This window comes from Betta splendens, chromosome 22 (genome assembly GCF_900634795.4).
Source record: "Betta splendens chromosome 22, fBetSpl5.4, whole genome shotgun sequence".
In the NCBI taxonomy this organism is placed as follows: Eukaryota; Metazoa; Chordata; class Actinopteri; order Anabantiformes; family Osphronemidae; genus Betta; species Betta splendens.
The window spans coordinates 951,909-972,845 of NC_040900.2; the positions used below are offsets into that span (position 1 = coordinate 951,909).

Here is a 20,937-nt window from a genome sequence, read left to right on the forward strand (position 1 = left end):
GATTAAACCAGCTTCTGCGACTATGAATGATAAAAACAGGTGTTTTTGAGGCAAAGCTGCCTTTTTCCATGAAATTCATTGTGATTCTAACAAGGAATGGGTTTGAACAGAAATGCTCGCACAGTGGAGCAGTGGGAGACTGGTTTGACTGGAAATGAGTGTAAATCTACCAAGCTGGTTTTGTGTGTGGAACAAATTACTCACATGCATTTTTGCTTTTGGTTTGTTTACACGTCACATGGAGCCAAAGCTCTTTATTCATATCACAGTAAACCCCCACTGCAGGAAATCGTTTGTTCCCATGTTAATTATGTCAGAGAGAGGCTGACAAGAATCACTTCATGGTCCTTAAACCAGGAGGTGCAGCCTGCGTCGCTGAGGAGAACAGGGTTATAGTTTCTCCTTTAAGTGGAAGCCGTCTGCTGATTGTTCTGCACGTTTGTTACTGAGCTCAGACTTTGACTCACTTCCTGTCTGGTCTGGTCCAGTTCTCATCTTTCCTCTGTCTCTTCCAGACCCTTGTCTGTACATTCCCCGATTCGCTCAGATGCTGGAGTTTGGTGAGAAGAACCACGAAGTGTCGATGACGGCGATGAGGCTGGTGCAGAGGATGAAGAGGGACTGGATGCACACGGGGCGCCGGCCGTCCGGACTCTGTGGAGCAGGTAACGCTGAGACAGGGGCCTCGAGGTGCGAAAAGTGTCATCAGCGTTGGTACAGCTGGATTATTGTTACAGCTTCTCGGGTCTCTCACTGCAGCAGTGTTTTGTTGGTGACGTGGTAGAGATGTGGTTTCACATTCTACAGATGTGTGTGTGGGACTACGGCTGCAAGAGGTGCACAGGCTCCATGAATGCACCTGCTACGTAGCAACTGAGTGCGAAAGTCCTGCCTGTGCTGGTCTTAACCTGAGTCTGACCTCCGACCTCTTCAGCAGGAGTTTGTATTGTGTTAATATGGGTGTGCTGAGCTGTCAGTCGTAGCTCGTGTGTTGTTCCATCTCCCGTTTGTCTGAATATGTGGAACATCCGAGCGTGAGGCTCCTCCGTCCTCGCTCGTCTCGGCTGGTGTCAGCTTGAAGACGCTCGGCTTTGATGCGTTATCGGCTGAGACTTCCTGAAATCGACTCGCAGCTTCCTCGGCTCCTGCGTGTTTATGCTCACGCTTTCAGCTTTTGGATTTCCCTGTTCCTTCGCTGCATTGCCTGAATAATTAATTGCTCATCATAAATCATTGAAGTACACACTCGGATGGAAGTTTGTTCCCAAATTTGATGCATAACTCGCTGCTGACAAATCACAGTTGCTTGGATTAGAAAGGTTCTGGAACGGCATTTTGTGGGTTGTTGAGTTTAATGACAAAGAGGTAAAGAGATGTGAAGTAACGCCACAGGGGAACAAGCAGCTTTGGGAGCCGTGTGGATTGAAGATAATGGCCATGAAGTGTTTGGAAAAGTCCTCAGTGGAGCTAAAAGCCACCACTTCAGTCCTGAAGGCTGTTAGAAGTGTACATGTAGAAGCAGGAGCATCTATCTTTTAACAGGCTCTTGAGCGAAGCAGCTTTAATGACGGTTATATAACTGTTCCCCTTCAAGGCTCGCGCTGCAATTCATTGCATAATATTAGCAGTGTTGCTGCGTTTTAAGTGTTGTGGCGTGTGGGCGAGCGTTGGTTCTGTAGGCTGAGGCGCTCCCGTCCTGTGTCAGAATCCACCAGAACCAGAACCAGGCCCAGACCTGCTCAGTCAGTGTTGGAGGGAGGAGCTGGGCTCCAGACGTCCTGATTGACTCCTCCGTCAGTCCGTCAGCCGCTGACGGTGCTGCAGATGCTGAGGCACAGGCTGAGTGACAGCGCGACTGTTGTTGCTGAGTCGTCTCCTGTTTTTCTCTTTCCAGCTCTTCTTGTTGCTGCTCGTATGCACGAGTTTTGCCGCACGGTCAAAGAAGTCGTGAGCGTTGTGAAAGTGTGTGAATCCACATTAAGGAAAAGGTGAGAGGACTGTTTGAGTAAAGGTCAGTGTCTGTGTCCAGTGGACACTCATCACTATGGAGTTAGAAGCTAGCAGCAGCAGCAGTGAGGAATGGAAGTGGGCCCAGTGAAGCTGATCACGTGTGCTCTGTTGCTGTTTGCTTCCTGGATCAGACTGACTGAGTTTGAGGACACGCCCACCAGCGAGCTGACCATCGAGGAGTTCATGAGGATGGATCTGGACGAGGAATGCGACCCACCCTGCTTCACCGCCGGGCTCCGCAAGAAGAAAGCCCAACAGGTTTGGGTTGGGTGCTGGTCGGACCCACGTGTGTGAACGCTGCATTAGTCCCACGTCTACGCGTTAATACCCACTTCCCCAAAGGGATTATTAAATTTTCATTTTATATTGTCAGTGCGATCACATGCTGCCTGCAGGGCTCCTCTAATAATTAATGAAGGCTATTAATCTCTAAAGGAAAAGTTTTCTATGAATTCCCACCTTTCAGCGAGCGCCGGCTCCTGGGCTTTGTTTGAAACCCGTGGAGCTGTGATTGAAAAGGTTAAACACTGTAATTTAAATGCTAACCAGCTCCGACTTCACACTGTAGCTGCTTTTATTCTAGTTTTGCTTTAGGCGTAAAACAACTGTGGTCTTTATATAAACTCAGGTTCCATTTAGCTGCAGAAGCAGCTGGTTTAAAGCTGCAGTAGCTAATGGATGTGTAGCATTTGGCCGTGTTGGAGATGGAGTCAAACCAGCTGACGGTCCTGACCCGCAGCGGTTCTGACCCGCAGGTGTTCTGACCCTCAGCGGTTCTGACCCGCAGGTGTTCTGACCCTCAGCGGTTCTGACCCTCAGCGGTCCTGACCCGCAGGTGTTCTGACCCTCAGCGGTTCTGACCCTCAGCGGTTCTGACCCTCAGCGGTCCTGACCCGCAGGTGTTCTGACCCTCAGCGGTTCTGACCCGCAGGTGTTCTGACCCTCAGCGGTTCTGACCCTCAGCGGTTCTGACCCTCAGCGGTCCTGACCCGCAGGTGTTCTGACCCGCAGGTGTTCTGACCCGCAGGTGTTCTGACCCTCAGCGGTCCTGACCCTCAGCGGTTCTGACCCTCAGCGGTTCTGACCCTCAGCGGTCCTGACCCGCAGGTGTTCTGACCCGCAGGTGTTCTGACCCTCAGCGGTTCTGACCCTCAGCGGTTCTGACCCTCAGCGGTCCTGACCCGCAGGTGTTCTGACCCGCAGCGGTCCTGACCCGCAGCGGTCCTGACCCGTAGCGGTCCTGACCCGCAGCGGTCCTGACCCGCTCGTCCAGCCACCACAGATCAGATGGTTCCTCTGTTCACGTTTGGCCTGACGCATCCAGAGATGCAGAACAAATGAGCAGAAGAACCCGCTGAATCCAGCCGTTTCAGGAGCAGCTGCATCTTTGTACCCGCTGTCGTTCTTTTACAGCTGCTTCCAGTTATCTGACAGAAAAGCACACGTTCTGATTTCTTGTTTTCTTATTAAATGAGTCTTACTCAAATAAACGTGATGTCTTGATTTAGTCAGAATAAAGTGCTTTTAGTTTAACTCCACTAACGGAGCAGCTGCACCAAATGAAACGTGCTTCTGAAAGCGAAGGCAGCTGTTTTGGACCCACTCGGTCCTGGTGTAACGCTCTTTTATCTCCGCCTGCAGTCACTGATTCCCTCATTCAGTGTCTCCTGTGTTGTTTGCTGTAGCTGGAGGTGGAGCTGAGGAAGAAGATGGACGACGTCCAAGGTATGAATCTGACTGTGCATCCGTGTCGAGGTTTGCTTCCGTCTGTCTGTCTGCCGACCATGACGAGATCAGCCTTCATGTAAAGAGCTGAGGCAGGAAACTGTTGACGTGACCATGCATAATATTACACAACGTAATCCACTGGCATCACGGAACCAGGTGGAACTCCCGGACTCTGCATGCGATCGAGGACTCGTCGCCGTGACTGTGATGTGTTGCGTCGTCTTATCTCCACAGATGAAATCCACAGCTTCCAGGATGAAATCGACGCAGAGCTCGAGAGCAGCAGACCCAAGCTGAGAGGAGTTTACGCTTGCTACGTTGATGAAGGTGCGTAGCAGCGTCGGGCCCACGGGCCCACGCCCACTGCACGCCCACTGCACGTCCACTGTGGGGCATCTGCAGTGGGAGTGGACCTGTGACGCTGAGGCTGCTGAGGCCGTTTTACCTCTGAGCAGCGGCTCCTCCCAGCGTAGACGCCCTGGTCTCTGCCTGCCTCCTCCTTGGCCTCTGTTTATCTGAACCCCCACTCTCTCTGGCTGGTCCCAGGTCTGTCAGCGAACCCAGGCTTGTTAATCTGATGCTTTTAACACAGTTGGTTTTCTGACTTCTGACATTTTAATTATGGCTGATTAACGACCACATTTTAATTAGAATCCAGGACTGTGGGAGGACGGTGAGAATTATCATCATCATTATCATTTTTCTTTTATCATTTTCAGAATTAGGAAACAAAACAATTTTAACGATTCTGTGTTTATCTCAATGCGTCTTAATTTATTCGTGTTAATTAAGACACGGTTGGGCTCTCACTAATAAACCAACCTTGTTGATTAATTAGGCCAAGGAGGAACTGAAAGCATTCTATGACTAATTGTGATGTGTGACCTGATTCTAAGTTCACATAATGGATTGTTGTCGTCTCTTTCTCAGGCTGCATAAAGGACAGCGCTGACTATGATGAACCCGGGGAGGAAGAGGAGCTTCAGGCCGTGGCCAAGCACTTTGGCAAAGACGCCGATGAGCTCACACTGGAGGCGCTGGTGAAACTGGAGCCGAGGAGAACAGAGGAGGACGAGGAGCAGGACGGCCCCCGGCGAAAAGCCCCGTCGCTGGCGTCCATCCTGGGCCCCATGCCCTCGGCCGCCACTCTGGGCCTGACGGAGTCCATCAGAACCTGCATTGGAAACGAGAAGGAGAACGGTGAGTGTTCTTTTCTGTCTGAGCAGATGAGGAAGCGATGATTTATCAGTGTCCGTACGGAGCAGGAGATGCGATGGACGCTGCAGCCGAGCCGTTTACCCTCTACTGTTCCTGCACAGTCGATGCTCTCCGAGTAAAGTGTCCTAATTAGCTGGTCTCCAGAAGGAAACGGGCCGAGCTGTGTGTGAGACCTGTCGTCCCTCATTGTCTGCTCACCACTACAGGCGTGAAGGGAATGTGTGGGAGTCGTGCTAGTCAAACTTTTAACGCTCGAGGCTGCTGAGATCTGGATTTCTGCCAAAGTTGTTTGTTTCTCCAGAGGCCAAACTGCAGCGAGATGGACACAAATAACCCAGTGCAGGTTTTCTTATTCTTATTCTTATATACGGAGTGTAGGAACATGCCAAGCAGCTGAGCACTGAGTCTGACGCCGTGGCCACTAAATAAATATGCTTTGAATCAGGGTTACAGCCAGGTAACATGAACCCAACACAGAAACAAACAAACCCTTTCCACTGCAGCGTGGACGGAAAGAAAGGAAGGAGCGATCACCCCTCTGTCCGTGCGGCTTATTAACGGCTGCAAAAATAAAGCAACAGCAGGGATCCATCATGCGCTGCCTATAATTACTTAATTACATGAGTAGGATGCTCCGTGCAGCCGCCCTCCTCTCTCTGGCTGTGCAGAGGCGTTGATGGATGCGAGCTAATGGTGCCGTGCGGCTACATCTGTCCTGCTGAGGAAACCTGTGTTTTTATGGCTGAGTGGGAGGACACAGAGTCACCAGAGGCCAAGGGTGGGAGGCGCAGTGTGTTTGGATGGAGGGGGGATGGGAGCCGGCCTAACGTTTGAACATCCTGCAACATGAAGGTCACAGGTTCTAATCCCACGAGAAGCCCCTCCATATTGACTGAGGACTCTTTTACAAACGCTTGGATTTTCACACACGTTTCCCAAGACGACACTTGAAGAGCTTAACGTGCGTTAAGAGCTTTTTGATGTCCTTTCAGTGCAGAATGCCCACAATGAGGGGACAGGATTCACTGAACTGCCTGAGCTAAATGTTGCAGGTGCATGAGGTCATCCTTGTCTAACAGGTCCACGGGCCCGACCCAGACAGGGAGGGGGTGTGAAGCCTGTCAGTCAGTGCAGCCTTTACGCCTGGTCCAGAGGATGGAGGTGTAGGTACATTCAGTGGCTCTGTGTGAATCAAGTCCTCCATGAAAACTGATGAGCACCGCTGGGCTTTCATCCTCATGAGCAGGGACCACTGGCTCCTCCTCAAAGCCCTTAGACCGACTTCGCTGCAGTGGAGGCTACGCAGCGTTAAACAAGCGTGGGTCTGGAGGCTGCGTGGTTTGGGCCCAGCCATTCATTAGCTGATGAACACGTGTTCTGGCCACGCTGAGCTCCAGAGCGCTCCAGGTTGGGTCTGGGCTTCAGCTCCTTGTGGTGGCTGCTGGGGCTTTGAAGTATTGAGCGAACCGGGTACTTTGTCATTAGGCCGAGCCTTTCATCTGTAGCGGGAGAGCGTGCAGCGTCGGTGGAGGGCAGGAGGAAGCCAGAGGCTGTAATTTAGGACAGAGAAGAAGAAGCAGAAACAAAGCAGTCCCCCCATGCTTCACGGCGTGGGCACGCGGGCCTCATCACCTTCATGGGAGCTTTGAAGGAGGAGCAGCGTGAAGATCAGGCTCTGTTTGCTACAACGAGCACTGGACCAGTGGTTCTGGGCAGCAACACAGACTGGGCTCAGTGGTTTGGTTTGGTTTGATGATCTGTAGCTTCCCTGCACCTCTCACCTCCGCTCTTACCTCACGTTCATTATATTCTATCGTTGTAAATTGGAGATTGTGACGCCGTCCTGACTGGGCCGAGCAGAACCAGATCAAGCCTGATGACTTTCATGAGGACACTGTAATGTGTTAGTGCGGATGAGTTCTGTCCTGGCTCTTTATGTATATTGGTTCCTTCTTTATTCTGGCAGCTGCGTTCCTCAGACGTGACTGGTCACTAACAGCTCGTCATCTTTGTTCAAATCATTTCTGAGTCCCTCTTTATTCCTTACACTTAATGGAGGCAGCTGCTCGTGGCCGTGTCAGTCCATTAGCCCAAATAAAGTGAAATCACCATCACTGTCTGGTGAGATGAGCTGAACGTGGACCTGTGGGCACCGTGACAGCCCACCGCTGCTCTCCTCCGGCCTCTCGGCCTCCGAGCAGCCACTCCTTCATCAAAGCGGAGGCCACCGAGCGGCGGCTCCGGCGGCTCCACATGACTCTGTCACGCCGCTCTGTAGCTGTGGCCTTTGGGGAGCTCTGCCTGGAGCCATTAGAGGCAGCATTGATTGAAGCGCGCTGTTTCCAGTGGAGCACTTAGTTCAATCGATGGCGTTTGGCCTGACCTTAACTACCTCAGCCAGCACAGCTCCTGTCAGACCACTCTGTTGCCTTTATTGCCTGGAAACGAGGGAAAAGCCTCTTGAAGTGTGTGAAGTTTGTGTCCAACGGGGCTTTTTGTGCTGCGAAGCATCCATTGCAGAGGTTGGATCTGACCTTGCTCTCCATTCATGCTTCAACCGGACAGACATGGCTCCCTCCATGAAACCGTCCCGCGTCAGATGTGTTCACAGCAGGAGGTCTCAGCCGTCAGGACAGGAGTTCTGATGTTTGGGTCTTTAAATGGGTAACACCTGTCTGTCTCTGCATCCCCTTTGTCTGCAGCAGAGCAGTTGGGGGATGAAAGTCCACGTTTACGCCCTCAGCAGCTGCCTGCTCCTCTGTGCACATTAACATCCTAAAGAGACAACAGAGGCAGCTCTTCAAACCCAGCAGATCGCCTCCGCTCGTCTGTTACAGATCTTCTGCCTTTGAAGCTCGTCGAAATTTAAAAAGTAAACTCGAAAGAAGGATCTCGCAACATTTTCTGTTTCTGTCCAAATCTGTGAGCAGAAAACGTGTGAAGAGCAGAGCTTGGTGTGAATGTGTGACAAAGGATACGAAGCGTGGAAAGGTTTCTCAGATTCTTCAGATGAAGAATTAACGTGCGACTCCGGGAATGTGGGACTGTTCACATCCTGGGCTGAAGGGAAGCGTTCATGGTTCATGATTGGCCACTTCCTCCTTCCTCCGCCACAATAAGAGCGTGTGCATCCTGTCCGTCAAACACATTTACAGAAAGCAGAGCTCAGAACGGGTGTCAGATGCTTAGTTCCTGGGCTGCCGTGTCCATCGCCTGTTTAAGCTGCGCTACTGTAGAATCTCATGGTGGATGCAGCGCTTCCATCTGCTGAGCCCCCGCGTTCCTCCTCGCTGCTGGGACAGCTGGCCAGGCCTGGGCGGCTGCACAGCACCTGACAGACATATGGTCGGATGGATGCGACCTCTCGGGTGGAGCGGCGGCACTAGATGCCGGGCAGACGTGTCACACTGATGCACAGAAGAAGTGTCTGTATGTGTCAGGCAGCTCTGCAAGCTGTGAGGCTGCGGCCTGTCACATCAGCCGCCTCTGATCGGAGCCGACGGGCGTCTTCTGGCCCGAGGAGGGAAAGGGAAGCCGCTCGCCTCGTCCGCCGCCGCCAGCCTGATGGGAGAGGACAGCTGGCGTTTAGCAGCCGGGCGGCGGCGGAGGCGCGTCCGCCGCGTCAGCCGCGTCAGCCTTAGTCAGCAGAACGGGCCGTTGGCTCCACCCAGACACGAACAGAGTGAATCACTGTGTTGTAGTTTACATGAACACAAACAGACGTGAGCACGAAGCTGCTGGAAGGAGACCAGCATCTGATTCTGTCAATCAGAAATACTGTAAACATAACGTAATGACTCGTCCGTTCACTGGATCAAAGCTCGTTCAGTGGGTGTGTGATGAATATTCATGTTTGAGCCTTCTGCAGCCACATATGAAGTCTCATTATTTCACATCATTTATTCACACATGAATGAATCCTGTAGAAAGAAACAAAGACAGAGGAAGGAAATTTCCAATCACAACAAGCTGAGACGCCCCGATGGGACTTCAGGCTGTGGAGGACGGAGCAAACGCGTGGTGTCTCTGCAGGAGGACCCCACGCACGCGCGCCGCTTGTTCAGCGGCAGCTCAGGCACCGGGAGGCTTTGTCGTCAGGTTGTTGATCCGCGGTTCCTCCAGCAGCCAGGTGATGTAAGCAGATCATCTGGTGCAGCGGTGAGCGCTCAGGCTTCACGCCGCGGAACAGCTGACGTGCAGGCGTTGCAGCTGTTGCGTTGCAGCTGTTGCGTTCCAGCGTCGCGTCCTTCACACACTGCAGCGCCGCTCTGCGCTCACGGTCCACGACTGGTTTGTCTGGTGGTGATTATGGTCGCGATGAAAACCTGCTGCCACACGCGTGACTCGGTGCCAACCCTCATGTGGGCGTTGAGGTCACACAAAGCGAATCCTAAACATCAGCGCTGGTTTGGAAACAAAGAGGATGTCACGTAATAACAGATGATGTCACATAAATATTGATAAATGAACCAAAGACGCCATGAACAGCCTCTCTGCTGAGCCCAAGCGTCTCCTCCTCATGAGACACCGTTTCAGTCACTTCATCTCTCAAAGCGGGACGTGCCCGTGGCCCCCCTCCCCCCATGCCCTGTGCTGGAGCTGTCCCACTCGTCCTCCACATCACACGGTTTTGCAGAGCGGGAGGCGTGAAGGAGTCGGCAGGCGGACGCTTCCGTTTTAATTTAGCCAGCGTGACTTTTTCATTTTTATTCCAGCTCACCCTTCGTCTTTTCTCTCTCGGATCAGGCCGAAATGAAATACAGCTGAGGATTAGGAGGAGATCAGTGAACTCCTCTTAAGCCTCCAATTTCTCTCCCTTGACTGTCTCGACTCTTCCCTTCTCTCTCCTTATTAGCTTATTCCTCCTGGTGTCTCCTCGTGTCCGTCTTAGTTTGTAACGTTCGTCCCTCCTCCCTCTCTGTGTCCTACTTCCGTCTCTGGTCTTTTAATCTGTCTTGTCTCATTCCTTCCTCACCGTCTTCTTTCCATCTAATTCATCTTTTTTTTCTTGTATCTTAAAAATGAAAAAATTGTCTTTCTGTCAATAAATCCCATTAAACCAGACAAACATTACATTCAGATGAACCTGCAGCCGTGGTGGAAGGATGATGCGCGGGTGGTGCATGGGTGGTGGACGTGTGATGGAGGGACGATGGGCGGGTGATGGTGGACGTGTGACACAGACGCGGTGGTTCTGCTGTCATTGGATACGTTTTGTTGACCTTCGCTCGTCTTCCTTTTTTATCCGACTCTCACCCACCAGCTCTCCCTCCCCCTCCTTGTCCTCTGAATCTCAGGTTCCCTCCCTCCCGTGCTGCCTTCAAAGACCCGACTGCTCCACCTGTTAGCGTTGGCTCCTGCAGGCACATTTTCTCAGCGTCTTGTGTTCTTTGGTGATTCAGAGCCACATCAGACGGCCTGAAGCCATGAGTGGGAGGTGGAGGGAGGTTCTGATGCGGCAGGGGACAGGTTGAGGCTAAATCTGGGCTCTGGTTACCTGTGTGTTGAACTACCAGCTTTCCCTCTCTGTAGTAGCCATTTTGTCCTTCACGTCCTCCTGTTGCTGAGTAAAACTTTTAATCAACCCCATGTAGATTTAACCAGAGACAGAAGCAGTGTCTGACCAGCATTTGTTGAGTAAATTGTGTTTTTCACTAATGAGTAATGGGATCGGTCATAATAAACTAACCACAGGCTCATTGGTAGACGGAATGATGTCATTCCTCTCTCATCTCTCACGGCTTCTGGTGGGTTTTAGTTCCAGTGTTTCCCTGGCAGCTCCTTCGGGTCCGTCTCCTCGGCGATCGGTCGGAGGTTTGAGCTCCTTCTGGACCGACTGAGCGTTTGGGGGGAGTCGAGCTCGATCGTTACCGAGCTGCTGCCAAAACCCCCCGAGCTCAGGAAGAGAAGCCAGTGTCTCGCACGTATGAGGTGATGGGGAGGTGAAGCCGAGCGTCTGGAAGTTGTGAGTTTAGATGTAGTTTCTCATTCTGAGGAAACGTGAATTTCTGTTAAGCTCTGTTTGCTGTTGGTGCCATTGTTGAAGCATCTTCTTCCTGCTCTTTGTTGACCAGGCTCCATCCTGTTTATCGACACGTAGAGGGAGCCTCATTACGTCTGTTTCCTTTCAGGCTTCCCTCAGAACTTTATTCATCAGCCCAGGCAGACTGTAAATGAGGGAGACCTTTACGTCCTCTGAGCCCATGGCAGTGATGTGCGGTGGCTGTACCTGCCCCTCCCCCAGCGTTGGGCTCTTATCAGCTCTCGGTCTTTGTGCCTCGCTGACTCCTGGAGCCGTCGATCTCTCCCAGGACTCGACTGGGCCTTATCTCTATTCACCAAGAGGAAGTTCTTAAAGGGCTGGACCCGACAGATAGTGACGGACCCGGGGTTCTGAGCAGCCCCTGTGTGGACACGCCCCCCCGCGTGGCGCTGAGCTGCTCGCGTTTCCCCCAACAAACACAAGCGCTGCCTGTGGACGCGTCGTCCACGTCGCTGACACAGGTTAAATGACTCCTACAGAGCTGCTACTTTGAAGCAGTGCTTTGACAGCCTCTTTGTTCCAGAGCAGCTAATCAAGCTGCTGGATCTGGAGTGAAAGCTGTTGAATTCTCCTGCTCCTTTAAAGACATGAAACCCTCTTTAGTTTCCTTCATCACAGCCGATCGGATCAGCTTTGAAGTCTCGTCTTCCAGACTTGAACATTGTGCACAGCTGGGGTTTCACCTCCCTGTCGAGGCTTCGTTGTTCCGTCTTGCTGTCAGCAGGTAAACGCTGCAGCTTCACAGCTGGAAAAATGCAAATTGCCGTTTCAGCATCTCCCTGTTTGCTGCAATCTAGGAAGCACATCGTAATTGAAACGCGAGTGTGTGAAGGTAGAGCCGCTTAAACGCCAGTTAAGCCTATTAGCGCCTTATCAGGAGTCACAGCGCGTTTATTTGCTGATTAACTCTGATGGAAGATTTTTTATGAAGAAGAGCAGCGGCTGGATGTTGGAGGTGGACTTTTCCTTTGTTTTCAACTCGCTGATGTTTCCTGGTTTTACCCGAGAGATGTGAAAGTACTGCGAAAAATGTGTGTTACAGCAAATTTTGTAAGCGTGTCCATGTGACGGTTGTGTCTGTGACAGATGGCGCCGTCGACAGCGGGGAGCTGGACCTGAGTGGGATAGATGACGGAGAGATAGAGCTGGTACGTACCTGCTTCCCAATGCGGCCCGATCCACCTCCACTCGCTAGATGCTAAAACCATCGTCGCACCACTAGGAACCTTCAGAGTCAACATTCAAACACAGCAAGAAGAAGAAAGAGAATCTTTCAGTCTAATGTACAACGTTCAGGCAGGGCTCACATTAACACGCTGTGTCTATTCAGTATCTGCTGAGTGACAAAGAGGTCCAGATCAAGACGGCGCTGTGGATGGCAGAGAACTCGGACTACCTCAAAGAGCAGAGGGGTACGTTGGTTTGAGCCTCCAGGACCCGAACCTCGCTCCTGGTCAGGATGCTTAAAGCTTTCTGGTCTGCTTTCAGAGAAGGAGGCCAAGATAGCGAAGGAGAAAGAACTCGGCATCTACAAAGAAAAGAAGGTAGTGACATCCAGTCGTGTGTGTTGAGCTGATGGTTCCGACGTTCCTCAACTCTCAAACCTTTGTGTGTGCAGCCCAGAGGCACCTCCAGGAGACGGGCCCCGATCCGGGCCAGCACCGCCGACGAGGCCATTGAGAAGATGCTGGAGCAGAAGAAGATCTCCTCCAAGATCAACTACGACGTCCTGAAGGACCTCAACATCAAGCCCGGCGCCAGCCTGGCCCGCAAGGCCGAGTCTCCCAAGGCGGCGCCGTCCGCCTCCAAGCTGTCCGCTCGCAAGCGCAGCACGGCGCGGGCGCCGCTGAGCCTCAGCACGCCGCTCAGCACCCTGGGAAAGAGGTTGGTGGAGGCGTGGGCCGCACAGAACGCACACGAGCCGCTGCTGAGCAGTCTTAAACCCACACACACGAGCGGTGGTTCCAGCTGTCAGCTGAATCCATATTTAATCACGCTGGAAGCGTTAAAGCCCAGCAGAGGCTGCTCTGACTGATGGATGGACCTGCATGCGCGCGCTCCTCCTTCGTTACCATGAGGCGGCTCCGCCCCCGTCGCTCAGATTAATCACCTGAGACCAAAGACAAAGGCTCTGTGTGTTAGTGCAGGATGTGGCCTTCACGGTTCCTTACTGGACTGATGACACAGAGCTTCCACATGGATTTGCTTTGTTCACTGAGACTGTTCCTGCGCCTCTGCAGCTCCATATGAGGCAGCTGTTCGGTGGTTGAGGGGACGTTTCCCCCGACCTTCGTGGAGCTCCACTCGTCTTTGCACTTTTCTTGGTCTTTGTGAGTCTTTCCTGAGCTCTGCAGTAATTCATCACATCTGGTTTCAGGGTTTGATAAGTGTGATTCTAGCAACAGTTTCTTTTCCAGTCAAATCAATTCTATTAATGAGGATGTAAACACAAACAAGTGATCAGGATTCAGTCCAGAGCCTCAACACGTCATGGAAATGGCAAATGAATAAACGAAACTAAAAACCAGAGAGAAGATGTAAATATAGAACAAAGCTCCACCAGGAGGAGGAAGAACTCACTCAGCCTGATTAATGACTCCAATTATGACACGTTACTGCTCTTCCTGTTTACAGAACACAACGTGAGCCTTTATTGATTGTTGAAGGCAAATTGCCTTTGTGGTCGTTCTCCTCCACAGGGAGGTCAAAGGTCACATGAACCACAACAAGATGATTGTTGGAGTTTTCTGCTCCCTTGAACGTGACCTTTTAAATGACAGACACCTTCAGCTTTCAGTCACTTTATTTCATCAACTTTATTCAAACTGAACTTATTCTGTTCATGCTGGACACAACACACATTGTGAGGACAGTCCTGGATCCTGGTCTTGTTTGAGGCTTGTGTTCAACGACAGTCTGCATTCATGGAACATTCTGATGGGTTCAAAATAAAAAGTTTGAGCAGTGACTGTGACCAGCACTCTGCCATTAGCCAACTGGAGCGGCTCAAAGCGGGTCAGAGTGTCAATGAAAGGCCGTCCGTCCTCTCCAGGACCAGGACTTCTCCGTTCAGACCTTGTGTGGTGGTTTTAAGAATGGATGCTCTTACCTGACGCTTCCTGTCCTCAATCATTTAAGTCGTCGTCTTGTGAATTTTTCATCACTTCCTCCTCCTGCTCCTTTTCCTGAATGGAAACTTGCTCCATCCATTTATCCAGAGATGCTGAACTCTGCACTTTGCTGCGCTGAATGCACAACAATGATTTCAACCCCTGCGGTTTCCCCGTTTTCAGTAGCTCTACCCACAAGCCATTAAGGGCACCAGAGCCCGTGGCCTAGAGAGCAGCAGCTCGGTGATAATCTCCCGTGTAACGGCGAGTCAGCAGCAATGGAATGAAAAAAATCAGGAGAAACACAGGGCGCGAGTGAACCGGCGGCCGTTGAGCCCAGAATGGAGCCTTTGAGCCGGAGGTCGGGGAGCGTCCGTGGAGCCGGGCTCTGGACGAGGGCAGCGGCCACGGAGGAGCCGCTGACACTGCTCCCATTGTGCCTTGTTCGGAGGCCGGGCTGGCGGCCACACTGGGCCATTGTGCGGTGCCCCCCCCACCCCCCCATCACAGCATAGATCTGGGCTCAGCGCTTCGGGCTCTGCACAGGGGCCTGGGGTTCCTCTCTGGGTCTCTTGATTATGTGGGTGCTCACACACCCCCTCGGAGCGGACCAAAGTCGGTATTAATATGCAAATGATATGTAAATAGTCTGAATAGTTGATGTCTTGTAGTCTATGTCTCATACATACTGAGTTTGGGAGGCGTAATGTGCTTTGACTGTTTCTGGTTGTGGCATATTTGTGTTGACACTCATTTCATTATTCTGAGGCAGTGAGCATTTTCATGTGCTTGTTGTTCCTTTTAATATTTATTTTACATTCCTCACAAAACCAAATCTATGCTGATGAGCTGTGCTACGACCCAGTAGGTACCAGTCTGCGAACAGCTGATTGTCTGAGGTTATTGGTGACTTTTTACGAACCGTTTTATCTCCTCATAAAAGCTGTGACTGAACGTTGTAACGTGAGTCCAGGAGGCTGCAGGTCCTGGTCTGAGTCTCCTTCATCACCTGCTCACGTCCTCCTCCTCCTCCTCCTCCTCCTCTGCTCTCGTTCTCTTTCCTCCGCCTCCTTTCTCTTTGTGCTCTGTTCACTTCCTCTCGCCTACTTTTCTGACTCGTGCGTCGGTGTCTTGCAGTTTAAAGCCTTGAGCGGCAGCTTCAGGCCTGTTGTCTCTCTGCACCGTCAGGTCGGCTGTAGCTTTGGGCTTTTGCAACTTGCTAACGAGTTCTTTGCCTTTGTTGTTTTTCCTCCTGCTTTGTCTCTTTCATGTGTTCTCTTCTTCTCTGCGCTGAAGTGTTTGCACTTGACAAAAACATGATGTAAATTCTCCTCACTTTGCTCAGGCTGCTTTGATTGCAGCAGCGATACGACGCTTGGAGCGGCTCTGACCCCAGCGTCTGCTCTGACTCATTGCACTGGTTTCCTGTCGGCCGCTGGTCTGGAGTAAAGTGTTAGGACGTTGTAATGAGCGGTCGCTGCTGTGCAGCTGATCAGGCCTCAGGCGTGTGCTGTTTTCTCTGGGCTTCGCCGTTATCGCACTCGCTCCGCTGGACCGGCCGTGCTCGTTTCCTCCTGTCTGTGGCCTCCTCCTGTTTCTCCACAGTGCACCTCCTCCAGCCAGCTGCCAAACAGACCCTCCCTGTTCCCTCCATCCTGCTGCAGAATGGAAAAGCAGTCTTCCAGAAATAGCTCAGATAATTGCCCTCCAGTGCTATTTTTTCCTCCTCTCTGTTGGTCTTTGTGCTTCGCTGCTCCTTCGTCTGTTGTTTTCACATTCAAAGCTCTTTTAAAATTGTCTGTTTAGACAACTCAACTGATCCCTTTGCTTTTTTGGGGGGGGGGGTTCCTGTTTGCAGTTTCCCTACAGGGAGGGCACTGTGGTCTGTGTTGGACAAATGCAAATGGAACGTGGACAGAAGCCAGGACGGCAGCGAAACTGAGAACTCAGCAGTTTAGTGTCCAGAGGCCGCGAGAGCGAGGACGCGGTCGCGCCGCTGCTTCAGGCTGCGGCAGCAGGTGTGATGAGGTGAAACCCCCGCGTCGCTGCACTGAATCCGCTCGCTGCTGCAGCTTGTTTCCTTACGCGAGCAGCTGCTTTAGGGGAGTGTGTGTAATTTGCCTGTGGTTGCAGCCCCTCCCTGCCCCTGATGACCCCCCCCCCCCCGCTGGTGGAGGGTCGTGGGTGCTCCACCCTGCAGCCGCCGCCTGATGATGCGATTAAAAGCTTGTTTCCACAAATGGAAGCTTTTGAGGAACGACTGGTGTGATGATTGTCGTCACAGTAGCAGGTTCACCAAAACACGCAGTGGATGATTTGTGAGCTATGGCCATTCAAACCGCGCATTAGCATTAGGTTCAGGCTGTTTGAGGGTGTCCTGGAACCAAACAGAGCCTTAGCTTAGCTCGTTAGCTTAGTTCCACCTTTAGCTTCCACTCGTCCAGAGAGGTTCCGACTTAACGTCCACTTCCTCAGACCCGTTTCTCATGAAGCTCTGAGAAATGAGAGCATCTCTTTGCGGACGTTCAGCTCTGCGACGGCAGCTTTCCCCACGCAGCCTCTTCATCCAAACAGCTTTCAACGGCCAAACCTTTGTTCTCCAGCAGCCTGGCTGTAACTAATGGGACAGTCAGGGCTGGAATTTCAAGAGGAACTGTAAAACTGGGCCATTTGGAAAACATCCCAGTTTTGATCCACAGCTTAGCCACAGAATAAAGACGGAGGAAAAAACAGCCCAGCCAGCAGCTGAAAATGTTGACACTAAAGGATGATGCTATTGTGGAGGCTGGAGGCCTCGCGGGGCGGCAGGGCTTATCTGCTGAAGTTTCCCCTGGAGCCGAGGAAGCCGTGCTCCTCTCCATCTTTATCACAACCCTCACTTCACGCCGTCTTCAAACCCAAGATGGAGCATTAGTTTAGTTTTATTGCGTCGCTGCTTAGTTTTACTGACGCCCCCCCTCGCATGGTGCCAGTTGTCAGCCAGTGGCTAAACGGCCTCCCTCAATCGCCTTTTCAGCTCAGGCTGAGTCTCATTGGCAGTAAGCTGATTAGCAACGAGCTGCTAAGCCCGGCAGAGACTGATAGCCTCACAGAGAGTCGCAGAAGAGTGGATGAGCGAAGGAGAGAAAGCCAGGAAGCGCTGGGAAGCGAGACAGGGAGGCTCAGATTAATAGATGGAGCAGCGTGACGTCAGTCGGCCTCAAACCTGCTGAGCTCCAACAAACGCGTCGGACGGTGACGGAGCAGCCGCTCCTGATGTGACCTCACGCAGCTCAGGAAGACGGGACGAGGTGACGGAGCTGTGTCGTCAGAGGCCTGAACCCCCTGCTTCAGAACGGCACCACAGGAAGACGGCGCCGACCAAACAAAGACACGTCCCAACGGTTCAGCGATGGAGCGCTCTGGTCTCTGTCCGTCTCAGCCTCCACTTCTTTGGATCTGAAGCGTCACTGCTCATGAACGTTCTGGACGGTGCGTCTGTCTCATGCTGGAGACAAGCAGACAGCGATCGGGTTTCCCACAAGCTGCTGATCCGGTTCTGGCAGATGGCACATAGTGGAGTCACGAGGTTCAAACTAAGAAAACACTGGTTTAAAACTTAAAAACCAAAAAGCACGTTACAGCTTTTGGTTTATTCTAATGAGGAACTGAAGGAAACAAACAGACAAACGTTTGTCACAGAAATCCGGGTGTAAAGTTCTGTTGGGAGTGGGACGTGAGGCGGTGGGTCGTTAGTCAGCTGGTCCTTCAGCTCCACAGCAGCAGCTGATGGTGATGTGGGCAGAACATGCGTGTGGACCAGCAGGGTTTGATGAGAGAAGCCCACGATGGCCTGCAGCAGAGCTGGGGTCCGTTTCCATGGCAACGCTCGCTTCACACTGTGGTTTCATGGATGTTTAGAACTTTGTGTTCGGTGTCTTTTCTGCCTTCGACCTATTATTTACATTTTTATTCATATTTTCATCCCAGTTTTTATATAATTTCCCTCGGGATGAAAGCGCTCGTCTTGTTCTCCTGCTTACATTTACATACATTAATTCATTAGTCTGATCTCATAATGGGGAAGAAGTTTGACATTTTTAATTTAGTTTCATAGATGTTTATTGTGCTTCGTGTGTGTGTGTGTGTGTGTGTGTGTGTGTGTGTGTGTGTGTGTGTGTGTGTGTGTGTGTGTTTCTTCCACCTCTGACGTTACCACATCTACGCTCCTTGTGTGTGATGTCTCCTTCTCTGGAGTCGTTGGTGCCTGATGGAGGCGACGCTGCCTGTTCGCCGTGGACGCGTCCACCTCCTGCTGTAGCCCGTCCCCTGTCGACCTGTGCTGCTTTGGTCAGAAACCCAGTTGCTTCCTTTGGCTCCGTCTGTGTGTGCTCCTGCCAAGCTGCACGTCGGCCCACAATGCACTGCAGCCTACAGGATGTGGGTCTGCTGTGTGGGCCCAGGCTGTGTGTGTGTGTGTGTGTGTGTGTGTGTGTGTGTGTGTGTGTGTGTGTGTGTGTGTGTGTGTGTGTGTGTGTGTGTGTGTGTGTGTGTGTGTGTGTGTGTGTGTGTGTGTGTTTTCAGTCTGCAAAATGAAGATGGAAGCTCAGATTATCATTTATTTACATGCTTACAACTAATTAAATTCGACCTCGTGTTTGCAGATGATTCCTCTTCGTCTCCTTCCTCTTTCTTAGCTTATTGATTGGATTATTCTATGAATAACCACATTATTCTATTTGTCTTCATGCAGAGCTGGAAACAACAGGCCATGTAATGTATGAAACGGCTGCGTGTGATGTGCTGTCGGACACGTGGGAGCAGCAGCGTTCGGGTTCAGCTGTAGCCACGTGTTCGGGGCTCGTCTCGTCTCGTCACCTGCTCCGACAGCAGAGTCTAGTCTAGCACATCGCTCAGCAGGGGGCCGTTCTCCAGCCTGCCTGTGATGTCTAATGAGCTTTGACAAAGGAGGATGTCGTGTCGGGGTGAAGACGCCGCGTCACCCCCCCCCCCCCCCCTTCCCCACTCTCTCCCCTTTCCCCGGTGAAGCGGATTAATTAGAAGCTGGGTCTTATTGAGGCGGGGGGGCGGGGCAGGTGGAGGCCTCCGGGGCCGATGCTAATTCCAGCCAGTGGCTGCGTCGCCGCTGATTATCTGAGTGTCTGGGACGACGTCGGGCTCCTGTCACTCACCGCTGCTCTCGCACATTCACACCGTTCTTCTCCGTGTCCCGTCAGTTGCCTGGTGATCAGAGCCGGTCGCCTGCAGCCGGGAGACTTAATGGAATCCTGTAATGAAGAGCCCTAATACGCAGGGTGGCTACTGGTGCTACAGCGGTTCCTCCTGCTTCCTTGTGGTACTGGTAAATAGCCTCAGTTCGCTCAGTGAGCCGTGAAGCGGTTTCATCCTGAGCTTCACGTCTTATTCTCTTTGCAGGATGCTCGTCTTGTTTGTTCCATCAGCTGCTCAGCCAACTGTCGGCTTTTCCTTCAAGAAGCAGCAGCTGAAAGTGAGACAGCACAGTCCTCGTGTGCTGCCTCTCATACACGAACCCCCAGGGATTATGGGAAACGTGGTTTCAAACTCCTATTATGACAAGGTCGTCTTTTAAACACCGCAAAACCTGCAGCAACAGAATAATTGAAGGAGGTTTAATTTATTCTCTGCAGTGAAACAATGGTCACGTATTTTAGCTTCCACGTTTGTCGTACGTGATCAGTGTGAGATTCGTCCGGCTCAGGTTCTACTTCTCACTCTGACAAACTCATTTTGTGACACAGATTCTCAGGGTTTGTTGTTGTTGTTGCGCAGTCAGGGGAGGCTGCAGTGGGATTACGAGCGTCTTTAATTCTGGTAGCGAGGAGCAAACCTGCACAGGAACAGTCTGGAGATGGTTGTCATTGGTTTGGAGCTTTGAGAGGTTTGAGATCAGACCCTCCGTTGGACTGATGTCGGTCTTTTTGTGCAGAAACATGACTTCAAGGTCATCCAGCGTAGCCATTATTTAAAATGAGCAGTGATAAGTGAGAGAGCCAGAGGCGGATCAGTACGTCCTCCACACGTTCAGCTTCACCCAAACGTGACCAACAACTGGGTGGGAGGTTCCACCGCTTCAGCTAGAACCAACGTTGGCACAGAACAATATGCTTCGCAACACGAACATGACTGAAGGTTTAGGTCTGATGATGATGATGATGATGATGATGTTTTGCAGGTTGCAGCCCTTCATCTCTGGACAACCCAACAAGAAGCTGGCCGTGGAGCAGGTGAGGCTCTGACGCCTGTGTTCTGTTGGCTCCGTCTGCAGCTGCTGGTTAGTGTAAACGCGCCACACACTCCTCATCCTCCCAATTATAGCTTCGCAGCTTCAGACGGACACTTCCCCGACTTTGTCTTAATTTGAATTTAAATTGGAGCCAAATTCAATCTCAGGTAGATTCACAGGATGTGGAGGTGACAGTTTTCTGGCTTCACATCATGTTGGGCTCCGGATTCACAGCCGTCGGTGGAACCTGCAGCTCTGAGCCACATTTGTTCCACACGACGGTCAAAAATTAGTTTGTGCTGAAATCAAAGATGTCGAGGCGTCATTCTAATTTCTGACCGGATTCCTACAGAGATCAGTCACGTTTAGAAGCTGATTTGTGAGAATGTAGCAGTTAATTAAAATTGTTGAATGGGACGAGTTCAGCAGCTCCGTCTGCCTCAGATTCCCTCCTGCTGCCGCCTTTGTCTTTCTCCATCATGTGCTGTTGGCAGCTCTGAATGGAGCCGCTCTGGGAGCCCGGGCTCTGTCAGCCAGGAAGAAAACATTGCCACAAGGGGCCGGGTCAACAAGGCTCGTTACCT

General features: G+C 51.8%; 1 protein-coding gene across 3 annotated transcripts in view; it reads left to right on the forward strand.

The window, feature by feature from the left end:
- brf1a (BRF1 RNA polymerase III transcription initiation factor subunit a) overlaps positions 1 to 20,937 on the forward strand; it is a 34,524-nt gene that overhangs the window by 10,889 nt on the left and 2,698 nt on the right. For 2 of the 3 annotated variants that reach the window (XM_029137958.3, XM_029137957.3), the window contains exons 8-18: positions 516 to 665; positions 1,895 to 1,988; positions 2,142 to 2,268; positions 3,696 to 3,735; positions 3,973 to 4,065; positions 4,669 to 4,938; positions 12,086 to 12,147; positions 12,330 to 12,411; positions 12,488 to 12,543; positions 12,618 to 12,883; positions 20,303 to 20,354. In XM_029137958.3, coding sequence (XP_028993791.1) covers positions 516 to 665; positions 1,895 to 1,988; positions 2,142 to 2,268; positions 3,696 to 3,735; positions 3,973 to 4,065; positions 4,669 to 4,938; positions 12,086 to 12,147; positions 12,330 to 12,411; positions 12,488 to 12,543; positions 12,618 to 12,883; positions 20,303 to 20,354 — 1,292 coding nt within the window. Of the gene's footprint in view, positions 1 to 515; positions 666 to 1,894; positions 1,989 to 2,141; positions 2,269 to 3,695; positions 3,736 to 3,972; positions 4,066 to 4,668; positions 4,939 to 12,085; positions 12,148 to 12,329; positions 12,412 to 12,487; positions 12,544 to 12,617; positions 12,884 to 20,302; positions 20,402 to 20,937 lie in introns of all 3 variants that reach the window. The other variant, XM_029137959.3, reaches the window with a different exon arrangement.